Source organism: Oryzias melastigma, linkage group LG11 (genome assembly GCF_002922805.2).
Source record: "Oryzias melastigma strain HK-1 linkage group LG11, ASM292280v2, whole genome shotgun sequence".
In the NCBI taxonomy this organism is placed as follows: Eukaryota; Metazoa; Chordata; class Actinopteri; order Beloniformes; family Adrianichthyidae; genus Oryzias; species Oryzias melastigma.
Window position 1 is genome coordinate 9,088,602 of NC_050522.1, and position 14,876 is coordinate 9,103,477.

At 39.3% G+C, this 14,876-nt stretch overlaps 1 protein-coding gene across 1 annotated transcript in view; it reads left to right on the forward strand.

Moving 5' to 3' along the window:
- calcr (calcitonin receptor) overlaps positions 1 to 14,589 on the forward strand; it is an 80,337-nt gene extending 65,748 nt beyond the window's left edge. The window contains exons 14-19 of the mRNA XM_024260405.2: positions 829 to 982; positions 3,193 to 3,253; positions 3,424 to 3,490; positions 3,564 to 3,782; positions 4,466 to 4,507; positions 12,669 to 14,589. Of these exons, the coding sequence (XP_024116173.1) occupies positions 829 to 982; positions 3,193 to 3,253; positions 3,424 to 3,490; positions 3,564 to 3,782; positions 4,466 to 4,507; positions 12,669 to 12,890 (765 nt within the window). The 3' untranslated portion in view covers positions 12,891 to 14,589. The remainder of the gene's footprint in view (positions 1 to 828; positions 983 to 3,192; positions 3,254 to 3,423; positions 3,491 to 3,563; positions 3,783 to 4,465; positions 4,508 to 12,668) is intronic.
- The last annotated feature ends 287 nt before the right edge of the window (positions 14,590 to 14,876 follow it).

The window sequence follows — 14,876 nt, forward strand, 5'->3', positions numbered from 1 at the left end:
TGGTGACCTGCTCAGGGTCACACAACAGTACCCGAGTTAGCTCCCCCACAGGGATTCAGTTTTTGTAGATGGATGGATGTCATTTATGACAGCAGTTCTAAATGACTGTGAGATTTTCTTTTGACTTCTTGCCCCTTATCCAGAGTAATTTTCATTTTTGAAATTCGGTCAGTAGAAAACCCTGTCAGAAATGTCCAAAACGTTGACGACTTAACAAAGCAGCCCAGAAACACAATAATGACTCTAAATTAGTGTGGAGGTTTATGTAAAAAAGTGCAGCCAATTAACAAGCAGAAATATTTTCAGGTGAAAAGTTTTTTTTTATTAATATATATATATATTCTTTGTTGCAAATGTTATTTTCTGCCTGTTTGTCAGTCATTAAAGAAATCTTGACTTATTACATACCTACAAGTGTGTTGATAATTATACCAATAGTAGGCTATGGTTAGACAAGATTGACATTATAATCATATGCTATTAAAGTGATAATTTCCTGTAATGACTCAATCAAAGGAACAGAATTTATAATAAGACATGCTGTCATTTAATCACACAGCAGAGGATGCATAAATAGGAAGTCTTATAATCCAGTAAAAGTAGTTTCCCTTGTCTTTGTGCCAACTAATACAATCAAAGAACCCTCCAGATATACAACAGAATGATCATTTCCAATGCAATTCATCTCCAAAGGGGGCAAATTAATAAATGAACAAATGCTAAAAGAATACTGTCTGCGTGAGCGAAAACACATTCTTTATCTTGATTTCTTTTTGCCAGGATGATATTGTAATAAATATGTAATAGCCATTTGCAATTTTCCTTCAGGTCGGCTGTAAGGTCTTGCACTTCTTCCATATGTACATGTTGGGTTGCAACTACTTCTGGATGCTCTGTGAAGGGATTTACCTGCACACGCTCATCGTGGTGGCTGTCTTCGCAGAGGAGCAGCATCTGCACTGGTACTACCTTCTGGGATGGGGTGAGTTGTCAGCCATATGTTGTTTATTCCAGAAAATGTGACTAGAGTCAATTACAGTTTGAGAAAGTCCAGGAAAACAGTTTGACCAGACTTTCTATAATACAGTGACACAATTACAGCTCTTGACTCCCAAGCATACTGATGATTCCAATTTCCTTGGTACTAATAGGACTAATCCTGTCTGGTTTCTTATTTTTTTTTTTCATATGGGCAATCATAGATTATCGGCTGATGATTGTCAACATTTTAAAATATTTTTTATATGAATGTTCCATGAGTTTTAGTGTTTGTCTTAGAAAACAAAAACATGCCTTATGTACAAAATGTGTTCAGTTTGCCAAATCTATACATCAATCTTTGATTGTGATCAGATCTTTGTGAAGGTTTGAACTTTGAGAGTTTAAGCAAGAAAGAAAAAGTAAAAAAAAAATGTTCCTGTCTGTCTGAGAAAAGTAAGTGTGTAGTTAGGGGATTTTACTGCCTTAAATCATTTGTAATTCTAATTTGCTAATTTCACTTTTAGAAAGTTATTCGTTAGGACAAACAAGGGAACACTGTAAAACACGTTTTCATAGGCAACAAGTCTTAAATTGGTTTGCTACCTCACAGTGGCATGTACATACACTGACTTTATCCACAGCAAACAACCTGAAACTCCCGCCTCATGCTTAGTTTTTATGGAGCTCCACAATTATTACAGTAAATTATAAATAATCAGTAAACTGGACTCGTTGCACCATCAGAACATCTCTGCTCTGACTTCACCTGCAGATACTACACATTCTCACTCCCAACTTATCGTTTATGAACGTACGGTTTGGGCCGTCTCTGTGCCACTTTTTGACATTTCGGGTGTCCCCAACTCATTTTTGACATGCTGGCTGTTCCCAATAAATCACAGGTCCCCAACCCTCAGGAGACAGAACCAGTACCAGGATAGGAACTGGTACCTGTCTGGAAGCGGTAACAGAAGTGGAACCAGGTTAGGGTGCCAGTTCTTGGTTAGGGTACCGGTACTGGTCTGATACTGGATCCAGACGTAGAACCAGTACCGGGTTAGGGTACCGGTATTTGTCCCTTACTGGATTCGTTACCCAGCGTGGAACCAGTACCGGGTTAGGGTATCGGCACTGGTCTGACACTGGATCCAGACGTAGAACCAGTACCGGGTTAGGGTACCGGTATTTGTCCCTTACTGGATTCGTTACCCAGCGTGGAACCAGTACCGGCTTAGGGTACTGGGTACCGGTACCAGTACCAGTCTGCGTCCCAAGGTCTAGTGACCCATGTTGGGATTTGCATTTTTTTCCCCACATGTGGCCCGGTACCAAGTGGCCCTTGGACCAGTACTGGTACATGACTCGGAGATGGGGACCCCTGATCTAAAGGGGAATGGTGAGCACGTCCAAAAAACGACGAGTTGGGAGTGAGAATGCTTTGGCAGATAATTGCTGAGTGTGTCTTAGGATGATCTAAACATCTAGACAAAAAAAATGAGATGAAGTTCCACTGACACTTTTGAACTTGATTTTCTGTAATTTATTTTAAAAAATTCTTGCTCATCAGCAAATTTAATGATGTGTTTAAAAGTATTTGACTGACAAATATTTTATTAGAAAAATAGTTTGTTAAAAAAGAGTTAAAAAATGTTCTTTGTTTTTTTTCTTTACTACAATCAGAACACAAAACAGATTCAGCAATATAAATAAAAGTAACATGGATTTTCTTTAAATTTAATATTTTTTTCTGCCCATGTGTCCTAAAATTAAATATTTCAGTTATAAGATACATTTTTTAAGCAGTTTTGAATAAGAGTCCTATTTAGTGTTTCGGAAAAAAATTGATGGAATTTCTAGTAGAACTGAATCTACGTTTCTGGTTGTAAAACATCTTTATCAACAGCAGTGAGAGGAAACGTTGAACATTTGATTGTGTTTAAATTCAGTTTTCCAACACTCTGAGAGTGGAGCCTAAGTGACTTCAATACTCAATATTCAATGTCAATACGTTCTCAGAAATGTTTGGCCGTTTTACAGAAAACTTGTTTATTTCTTATCTCTTTTCACTTATGCGTGCATTTATTTCCTTTGGACACATAACGACTTAAATCAATGTTGTCCAAAAAATATAGTCATTGCAGACGAACAAAATCTACTTTAAAAAAAAAAGTGGGACAAACTACCATCACCGCATTCCTTTTCTTGTTCCAGGCTTTCCTCTGGTGCCTGTGTCCATCCATGCGGTGGCCAGGAAAAAGTATTTTGATGACAAGTGAGTAATGCTCCAGAAACGTCTGCAAATAAGCAAAAGATGTTTACACATGTGCTCGCCTGGCTCGGGTAGAATGAGGGCCCACTGATTCCAGTGTGTGTTTTTATATGAACGTGCATGTGTATCTTGGGTGGTAGATGTTACTGACTGATATGTTCTTCCTTCTGTAGCTGTTGGATGAGTGTGGAAACCCATCTGCTCTATGCCGTACATGGTCCGATTGTGGCGGCTCTTCTTGTAAGTCTAGAAACCCACAGTATTCTATTTTTACAATTTGCTACATTTTTACATTGTTTTCAACTTTCTGCAGGTAAATTTATTTTTCCTTCTGAATATTATAAGAGTGTTAGTTACCAAGTTGAGAGACACGCATCGAGCAGAGTCCAACATGTACATGAAAGCAGTGCGAGCCACCCTCATCCTGGTTCCCTTACTGGGGATACAGTTTGTCATTTTTCCCTGGAGGCCGGAGAATCGGCTGGCTGGTGAAGTCTACGAGTACGTCATGCATATACTCATGCACTACCAGGTGAGTACTACTAGGCTGCAATTCTCATGAGGTTTGCCGATTTCCATAGTAATTCTTTTGTAAATACTGAAAAAGCAGAGCAGGGATGCTTCACTGCTTTGTATTGGCACTCCAAACATTTACTGAAAATCCTGTCTAGGATCAACAAAAGACATAACAAAATACTACCTTAATCACAACCACCCTTACGGATGGATACGGTCGGTCTGCAGGCAACAAATGGTCAAATACACATGAAATATCAAGGTCATAGACTGCTCGGTGAGGCCGTTGAGCGAAAATGTTTGTGCACGTTTTTTCTATGGGCTTGCTGCGCCTTTAAGAGGCAGACTGTTCATGTGTCTGGACAACCTAAAAACCTGCAGCACCAGTACAGGTCAACACACCGTACAGGAGCGTGTGACTATGGCTAAAAACTCTTGGCTGTAGCAGTTTCAGCTATACATCTTCAGTGCTTGTTAAAAGTTCATATTGATTTTGTTCATACATTACACTTTTTGCACAGAATGTTTTGAAAAGCAAAGACTGACGTTTTCTTTGAAAAGCATCACTTTTCAAAATGTTCATGTTCTGCCAAAATGCTTTTGTGTTATGTTTTATGCAGATCTGTTTTCCCTTCTTTAAGAAACTTACACTTGAGGTTGTAAAACAGGAGTGATAACATTTTCTTTTTCTGTGTTAAGGGTTTACTGGTGGCAACAATATTCTGCTTCTTCAATGGCGAGGTAAGGGTTGTGCGTATTTTGAACATAGAACATGTTTGGAATCATTTCCATCTGTGTTTTTTTTAGAAATAATCTAGTTTTAAAAGAAGTGAAATAACCTGTGAAATGTTTGCATTCAGACCTCAAACACCATTAGTAGATCTGAACCTGTTTTGGGTTCTTTTAGTATGCTTTTCCAACAAATGCTCTACTATCACCTGAAATGACCTTGATGGAGCATTTTATCAAGGATGACTCTATATATAATTGGTATAACCACTGATATATAAGCCTAGCAGGCTAGAGGAAAAGGACTGTACATAGAAGGATTGGAATCATAGCATTCACCTAGTGACTCCTTTAATAGAGTCAAAGAGCAACATGACTAACTGAACTCATCAGGATGCTCGGTAAGTGTTATTGGCTGTGAAGGACAGAAGACATTTTTTTTTTTTTTTTTTTTTAAAACAAGTATATATTCCAGTTTGCAGTGAAAGCAATTCATTTTTCTGGATAGAAGCATGACCTTGAGGCTGTTTGTTTATGTACCAAGAAACTGAGTTTGCAGAAGTGTCTCCTTGTTTTGTCTGTACATACAATGTTAGCAGAATTGAGTACAATTCAGTTTCTTATTTTCACTACGGTTGTTAACCAGCCTAGATGAAGAAATGTTTAGATTTCCCTTAAACCACTGGCTTACAAGGTAAAAAAAGGCAACCAAAAAAAAAGGTGAATGAAAAAATTACATCACAAACAAAAGACTAGAAAAAGTTGCAATCAGATACATTATTTATTAAATTTACCCTTCAAACAGCTGCTTTTGTCCTTGCTTTTGCGATTCTACTGATGTTAACTTGAACTGTTGTAGATATAGTTGTGGAGGCCGCAAAGCTGGAATCGTTTTACTCCAAACCAAAGTCTGTGCCTTCACCCAGGCTCAGCCCTGTGCTGCATGGCGCCCTAGAGGAAAAAATGAACTTGGCACCCCTGCAAGGAGTTAAATTCAAACGTTTCAGCTAGAGTTTGAAACTGAGAAACTTTTGGTTTACAAGCCAACGTGCTGACTTGACCCCGCCACCAAACAGTCTATATGCAATAGGAAAGAAGGGGCATTTTAATTGTTTGAAAGAAACCCAAAATTTTGCCAAGTAAATTTGTCTTTTCTAACCAAAATGCAGCAGGGAGTGAATTTCCAAGCATTGTCATTTGTGTCCTCCTCTTCCTCTTTTCATCTTTAAAGTTTTAAAGAAATATGAACAGCGGCAACACCCTAACCACTCTTAGAAAGCAGTAGTGACAGGAAGGGAGGGGCACTAGATGGCAGAATTAATGCTTACATCAAACTTTTGAGTCATTTTATTTGTATTTTTTAATTGTTTTTTATTTACATGAAATGAGTGGTGTGTCAAACTGTTTAACAAAAAAAAAACAATAATAAGATATAATCATTGTGATTTGGTGCCAATCAATTCAATCCAATTTTTCTCTTTAAAACACCATTTTTTCTTTGGTTTCTTACCCTTGTTTTACTCAATTTTATGATAGTTTCGGTAAAACAATTGACCTTTTACAAAGGTCAGCACACACATTCCATACAGCTGTTCGGTCATGGAGCAACAAAGCCGCTCACTGCCTGTGACATTATGTATGAGGCGTCACTCTACATCAAGTAAACCATGGTGAAGTTTTACATTGCGGGTCAGATCTTTTTGACGTGCGTTTACCTGACAGCACAACAGGAAGTGACCCGTGAATGTCAGACTTAAAGTCTGGTTTTGTGGCACCGCTGTCATCGTTTCGCCTGTTATAGTTTATGAGGCCTTGTTCGGCTCGCCTCTTGAGAGCAGTCGTGATGCTGCAGAAAAGCTGATGAGTCGTGTCAGGTGAGAAATGAGACAGAGAGCAAATAACTGTGTAGCTACAAGGCTGGGTCAGAAACCGATTCCTTTGAAGTGTTTCTATCAGCCTCTCTGAAATGAGTCTGCTGTTGTTCACTGAATTCAAACACTTCACTAAAAAATGAGTTGTACTAAAGGGACTCTCAAATACCAACTGTTGAAGCAGTTATTAGAAAATTGAAAAAATACTAGATCATCTCCTTTCACCTGGGCTCAATGGAAGACTTCACCTACAGAGGCACAAATGGTCCTTAAACATGTGAGGAAACAGCCCAGAAATACAGGAGGGAACTGGTCAATAACCTGAAGAAATGGCGTATACTTACATTTCTCTTCTACCTTGATCAAGACCCAAGTCCTACACATCCATAATCGTACAGATGATGCCATGGAAAGCAGCAATCAGACCACCAAGAACCTGCAACCTTCTGATCAGAGGTTTACTGCTTTATATCTGGACCAAAGTCGCCATAAAAAAAGCTGAGACCACAAAGGTTACTATAGTAACACATGATGTTGTCCAGCACATACCCAGGACCATGTGAAGCTCTCCTTGATGATCCAGAGGAGAATTGTGAGAAGGTCGTGGTCAAATGAGACCAATAGGGAACTCTTTAGAGGATGCTAACTGAGTTGTATCCCAAGAACACCACTCCCACTGCGAAGCATGGGGGTGGAAGTATCATGCTACAAAGTGGACAGAACGACTAATCTGTGCTAAAGAAAGCATGAACAGGACCACGTTTGGTGAGATTTTGGGCTGAAACCTCCTTCCATCAGTGAAAACATCGAGGATAAAACATGGATGGATCTTCCTTCATGACAATCATCACAAACTCATCGCCCGGCCAAAGAAGGAGTGGATACATAAAAGCATTTCAAGGTTCTGGAGTGGCCTCAATTGGATAGAGAATCTCTGAATTGAAAGGGTTGTCCATCAACAGCACCAAAACCTCACAGCTCTTGAGTAGATCTGCATGGAGGAATGGACCAAGACAGCATTAAAACATTAAAAAATGTTGAAGTGAACTTTTGTTATTGATCGAATGCTTATTTTGTGCACCAATACTCAAAAATACTTAAAAACCATATGATATAAATTAATTTAGAGACAATGTCTAGTGGAAGCATATACAGAATTTCCATTACTCCCTTGCTTTACTGTACACAAACATCAACTAAATTACTGATTGTTTAAAAGCCGTCTCAGTTACCAGTGATTTCTCAGGCACCAAGTCGTTTTCTGTGTTGTTTGTGTCAGTGACACAGCACTGTCCACCTATAATTCAGAGGGTAACCCACAGGCTGACAATCTGTGATAAGATTGCGCTGACAGTAGCTCCAAAACAAAATTGATGACTGCGTTAGAGTTTTAAATGCAGCTTTTGAGGCATGAAGCCCTCAGGTCATGAACACTCTGCCCAAGGCTGCGGCATTGCGTAATCTTGTTCAATCTCTCTTTTTTTTCTCCATGTAAGTGTCTCTCAGTCAGACACTTTCATCAGCTGAATATCAATAAATGACACCAAGAGGTCTAGAAGGGACGAGTTTTCCTGCTGTCGATTGAAAGAGATAAACAAAAACCAATCGCTCACAGCGTTGAAGGACAAAAGCCCACCCTGACATAGTCTTACACACTCCACCTCCACACCCATCTTTATACTGCTCATTTTTTAAAAGTCAAGTGTCAATTTCTGGAAATTGCTGCAATATCCTCATACAAGCAGTTTGAAATTTGTTGAAAATAATCCCCTCTGTGAATAGCTGGATCTTGATCTCTTCTCTGACCTCCGACTTGTAAGGAAAGAAACTGAATCCTCAAAATTAGGTAGCCCATGTTCTAAGTTCCTAAACTTCATCTGCTTATAAACTTGTCCCTTTCGGAGTCACGGGGGAGCCGGACCTGACCCATCTACTGATGGGCGAAAGCAGGATACACCCTGGACAGGTCGCCAGTCTGTCCCTGAGCCACAATCATACACACATTCACTCTCACATTCAAACTAGGGACAATTTAGAGCAGGGGGGGCCATACCTGGTCCCCGAGAGCCACCACCCTGCCTGATTTCCAGCTCTCCCTGCACTGCTTGCTGCTGATTACCTGAACCAGGTGTGTTCATTCAATCAGAATGTGAAGACATCTGACTGAGCTAATCACCAAAAGTGTGCTGATCTTTTCAGATTTTTGCAACATCAATATCCAGAATGGAAGCCCTCAACTGGAGCTAGAAGGGTCATTGCACCCCATTAGAGACCCTGAAAGTTATGGTTTTCTCTACTTAATTCCATTTTTTCCGCTTTTAGGTTAGAGTTGGTTTAAATCGTATAATTTACGCCCTCGTTGATGTCATCCATCTTGTCTGTAGCCAGGTTCCTCTTGATTTTTGTAGCAATTTTGAGTAAAAAAGCTGAAACGTATTTTTTCTCTCTGTCATACTCAGAAACTTGGAAACATTTCCATTATTGTTTCAGAACTGTCAAACAGTATTTAGGCTAATGTTTTAACTAAAGCAAAGTTCGGCAGTTAGGCAGCAGTGTCGAGGGTGTTGCCTAGGGCCCCAATCTGGATGGGGATCAGTGGAGAATGCAGGACTCCTGCGTGCCAGCCCCACACTTCACCCACTGAGCCATCCAGTACTTTCCTTCATTTTCAACATTGGAGTAAAGTAGAAATGTGTAAAACCTTTTATTAAACAGAAAAATGTGTTCCCTCCACACTCAGAGACACTCCTACTCTGGACAGATCTCAGGATTGAACCTAAACATTTTAAAGAGAACAAGGGAACATTTAGTGCTTTGGATCATACCTTAAACGGCTCTGATGAACTTGAGGTCCACTAATGAGCAGGTACAGAAATCCAGATTGTACTTTAATGGAAGCAGAAATATACCCTGTTTTCTGACAGTGAAACATTGAAAAGCTTACAAACTGCCTGATTTTATCGTTAGGTTTTGGTAGAAATATGATATAAATATATATAAAAAATATGCTGTAATGTGCAGGCAAGATCCTTCAAGTGTTTTTACACATGACTGAGGGTCAAGAGCTTTCTCCTTAAGTTGTATCTTCTTTCAACCTGCAACAATAGGTCAGCTTTTAGCTCATCAGAGGGCACCCAGAAGAGCCATCTGAAAACGATTCATAGCATAAAAACAATGCGTGGGACATATGCTTAAAGGACAACCGTCCCAAGGAAATGAGAGGAGTTTGTTTGCTTCGCCCGCATAATGACCAATTCATGCTCTCTTAATCAGGACACGGGTGTTTGGAGCTGGCCTTCAGTTCAGTTTTTTATTGGAAGGCCAAACTGCACAGACCTGCCTTGTTCTTCAATAGACCCATTGTGAAGTCAGGGCAGTGGGACAAGCAGCTTTCAAGTTGCATTTGTGACATCGGGCAAGACTTCCTACATGGGGGATGTAAGCCTCAGCTGCTCTTTTGTTGGATTTGTGACAATTAGTGGCTGCATGTATATCATGTTTGTTCATGTACCCACAGTAATTACACGAGTACTAGTCTTTAACTAAATAAACCAGTTAGTTTTGCACCCCTTCAGGGCTTAAACTCCTTTAGTTACTCCAGATTTGGTGTGCATTGAAAAGGAACGAAACCTCCATTTTTATGTGGGAAAAAAGTAATATGTTGCTTCATGTACATTATTTAACACTTGGATGAATAATTACCTCCAACATAGGTAACTGAGGGTTTATAGTTCATGACACAGCTGAGCTCTTCCTCCATCCTTCCAATTTAAGCCTGCGGTGTGACTCTGCTCTCCGAGAGCTCATTAGACTGTGTCATTGGTAATGTTGAGGTTAATGTTAAGGTTGTGCATTAGTTCAGATGGCCATTTTCCATACAGCGCCGCCTTACAGGAGCGGCACACACTCTCTGGACAGGAGCTGTCAGACCGTCGTCACAGACTAATATCTGCTCTGGTCCAGGTGGTATAAATTCTGTCATCTGACCATTTCCTCCTGGGGTCCTCGCGTCTGTGTCAGAGCAGTCTGTGCACAATGCACGCACGCAGAATGTGTATGAGCCTGAAAAACCAGCTTAAAGGGGTGAATTTAAATCCGCCACACCTGTTCTTCTCTCGGAGCCTCAGACGCTGACATTTGGTCAACAGCTTGATGTGACGGTTTTCAAGGTCCAGGCTAACCCTGAAGGGACGTGCAGGAAGCAGTTTCTCTTTGGGGAGATGTTGCTATGGTAATGCGGGCTTAAACTTTCCTACAACAAATGCATCTCCTTATGCAAATGATCATCTATAAGACCCAAATGGTGTTTTTATCATGTTTTTGTGACAATTTTCTAAAGATAGAGAGAAGATGGAACTCTAAATTGAGCATTTCTTTATTCAAATAGTTGTGAATCAGGAGCAGATAAAAGAATGTCCTTTAAAGTCTCTCTCTGATGAAAATACAATTTTTTTAGTTTTTAACGTGTCTGTGTGGCATTTTTCTCACGAAAGAGAACAAATGTAATAAGAAATCATTTTGTTTTTGCATTTCTGAGTATTTCTCCTTTGAAATCTGTCAATCAAAGTGTCACAGACAGACTCTGTTTGAATGAATGATCTTCTTTACGTCACAACAGCTGAACCGCACATTAGAGTTTTTGCGAGCAATCAGCGTCATTTCTGGCAGGAAGTTACATCAAGATACATTTTCAAGATATAACCAATTATTCGCAATAAAACAACACAAGTGACAAATGCGATCATGTTTTTGTATCTAAACAGACTGTAGAGATGAAAATAAACACACAATCAAGGGCGGGGCTGCTCAGCTCCAAAAGCCACGCCCCCTCAGAGGAGATTTTGGAAACAGAGGCTTCAGATCAACATGAAAAATGGCTTTTTAAGACATTTAGGTTGTGGGATTTTGGTTAACAACGTCATAATCATTATTAAAACCCTTCTGGGAATGCTTTTTTCAAATAAAAAAACTGTCATGGGGGACTTTAAAGCAGTTTATATTTGTTTTTTTAATTATTAATTTAGCTGAGCAAACAGATACAAGCTGAGTTTCTTGTGTTAAACAGATTTTACTGTCACAACAGGAGGTTATTGATCTTCTGTCACGCAAAGTTTATATTGGTATAAACCCCTTTTGTATTTTATGCTTAGGTTTATTTAAATTTATTATGTCATATTTGTGACGTAGAAAATACACTGGAAAAGGGGCGGGGCTGCTCCATTCCAGCGGTCCCGCCCACAACTCAGAGGCGAATTTTTAGCAAACCACTGCAGAAATCATGTCTTAGAAAATTCTACTTTTCTCCTTCAGAATCTCTTGGAATTAATAATAAATCATAATAATAACTAATTATTTTAGCAGTTGAAAAGTTAAGTATGTTAAAGATTTTGTGTTTAAGCGTCATCGACGACGCCTCAGGTGTTAAAGGGTTAAGTATCCACACTTTCTCTCACAAGGGAATAAAATCAAAAAAACACTTTTACGTATGTTTATTTGAGGTCTGTTTATTTTTAGTTTTTATGAGATCTTCCACAATTAAAACTTTATTGAACACCTAAAAATAAACCAACCATATCCCCCTCGATGACACTCTCTACTCTAGTTTTATTTTTTTACTCCTTTTTACTTGTATTTTCTGTGATTACCTTTCATTTTATATACTAGTCTCGTTTCCTTGAACCCCCTAGTGTCGATCTGCTCTAATTTTGTAACAATGACGATAAAAAGAAATCTGATTTTAAACATTTTCATATGATGATGTGACTGAGTATTAGATTACAGTTAATCAGGGGCTGAATGAGCAGCACTGTAAAGGATTACGTGAATGTGTATCGAATGTTTGTGGCAGCAGCAGTGATGAACATTCCTGTCGAGCTCTGCTTTGACCTCTTTTTTTATCTTGTAATTATGAGAGTGATAATTAAGTCTATAAATGTGTTCAAATCACCAAAGACAGAAACCCTTTATGACAAAAAGACATGAAGGTCAACCGTGTTTTTGAGACATATTTGTGAGGAATTAATCTTTGTGAGACTAATAAATACAGAAATGTGGCTTAAAGGCGTAAAGTTGGATTAGTTGACGTGTTTTTCGACGGTTAAAATCACAGTTGGTTTGACTAATATTATCATAAGACGGCGTCTGCTCAGGTTCTGCCTTTTTTCATGCCACTGCAACCACATGATGTGCAAGTTTGACGTCTGGTGGAGTCATTCTGTGGTCAAAATGAAAAAACGTTTCACTCTGTTCCACGTTTGCACAATAGAACTGACTCCCCTTTGTTTGTCTGCTGTGACATCCAGGTGCAGGGGGCTCTGAAGCGGCAGTGGATGCAGTATAAGACTCAGTGGGGTCAGAGGAGGAAGGACCACTGCTCCATGCGCTCCACGTCCTACACCGCCACCTCCATCACGGAGGTGCCCGCCTTCATGTACCACCACGACGGCAACACCGAGCACCTGAACGGGCGCCACACGGAGGACTCCGAACTGGTGGCGCTGAAATCTGGAGACACTTACGCCTAACGCAGAGGACGAGGAGCGCGTCACGAAGAGCAAAACCTGTCTGCCCGCCATTTCTCAGTGATCAAATCTCAGAGGCAACTGCTGCTCCGGTCAGCGCAGGACAACAATACGGGTCTGGAAGGATGAGGACAGCAGACGAGCTGGGAGGCGTTTGTTTTATACAAGTTGTTGCTGCTTTTTGTGAACTCTGGTTACTCACGGTACGAAAGAAGAGCTGCTTTTGATTCCTCCCGCAGTGCTGACACTCCACTACATGCGAGGCGGTTAATGAGAGTGAGGATGGTCAGAAGATTCAGTCATTCCTAACCTCACCTATACCAAAGGGTACAAACTGTCACAGAAGCGTGAAGGACAAGCACACCACAATAAAACTCACAAACCTGACTTTGGGTTTCATGCTGGAGGTCAAATTTCTAAACAAAACTGTGCTTGAAAATCTATTGTTGTGTACATATGTTGTATTTTCACCGCCTTTCATTTCAACATGATTTTGTCGAGTTTTTGGTTGTTGTTGTTTGTGATTTTTGTTTGTTTCTCACCAAGTGTGTGCTGTTGCTGAAAACTCCAGGGCTGAGAGGCGACTATCAGACTTTTATCAAAAAGGAAAATTATTATATTTAAAAAAAAATTAGAATAAAGTGTCACCGGCCATCATCATTTTTAATTTTTTTTAATGAGTGTTTTTTCATTGTTTTTATTTTTTTCGTGCACTCATAGAATTTAGCGTCCCACAAGTTTCTTAACTTAAATGCAGCCAGATCAACACGGTTTTAATTCTAGTCTAGATAACCACTGTCATTAAAGACCCACTCCAATGAAAATCTTGTTCTTTTAACATGTTCCTATAGATGGAGGACACATATACAGAAAATTAAGCTTAAAACTACATTTCTGCATATTTATTTATTCAAATCCTTGTGAATCAGGAGCAGACAAAAAGAAAGCTTGTAACATTACAGTTTTAACATTACTGCTCTCCTCCATTCTGATGCATCCACTGACAGACAGACAGATCCGTGTACGTCTTTGTTTTCCTCGTCTGAGCTGGAATCTGGATCCAAACTGGATAGCTGCAACTTTATTTGTCATTTTTGTTGCACCATTAATGTTAAGTTTGAGGTGTAAGGGGCTGTAAGCTAGTGTGAACAGATGGATGATGGGAAAGGGGGGAAGACTTACTCCATGAAAACAGTTCTGTCCAAAAACCAGCAAGAGAATCTGGCCACAGGGAAAAAAATGGAACCCCCCACTTTAAGATTTTGACCTTTTATCCCTGATTTACAGAGAAAAAACAGCATTTCATTGGCTTTTTCTCCGGAGGTTGACAGGTGAGGTTATACAAATTTGAACACTTGTTAATATTGACTTGAAGGAAATAAAAAAATTGAAGCTCATCTTGCAAACTAAAATCCTAGACAGTTATAGTTTATTCATATTTAAAAGTTTAAAAGCTGATAGTTCTGAAAAGTTTTTAAAATATCATTTTTGAAAGAGTTTGCTAAAGTTCCAGCTAGAGATTGATTCTGGCGCCATCTTGTAAATGACCAGAGGCCCCCAAATTAATAGGCAAATCTGCTCTGCAAAAACTACGACACATTTTCTTTAAATTTTGACTAAAAACTGCATAATCCTAATGAAAAGACCACTGGGAGCGCTTTGAAAATAGATCAAAAGATGACTGGAGTGGGACTTTAAGGCTTCTGGCGGCTCACACACTATTTTATTTAACTTCTTAAGAAGAAAAAATGAGTGCTTTCTGCTCTATGGTTATTTTTCTTTTTGGTTATAATCTGTATTTTTGTATTTTTTTAGGTGAAAAAAAAAATGTTGCTAATGTCAAGAAAATACTCTCCAACTTTCTTGTCCAAAGCACTGTGCATTTACTTCATTTGCTTCTAATCCAGATGCAAACTGTTGTAAGCTAATTGTGTTCAGTTTGAAATAAGAAAAAAAAGAAGCAGAGTCATTATTTTCTCATGGAAACCC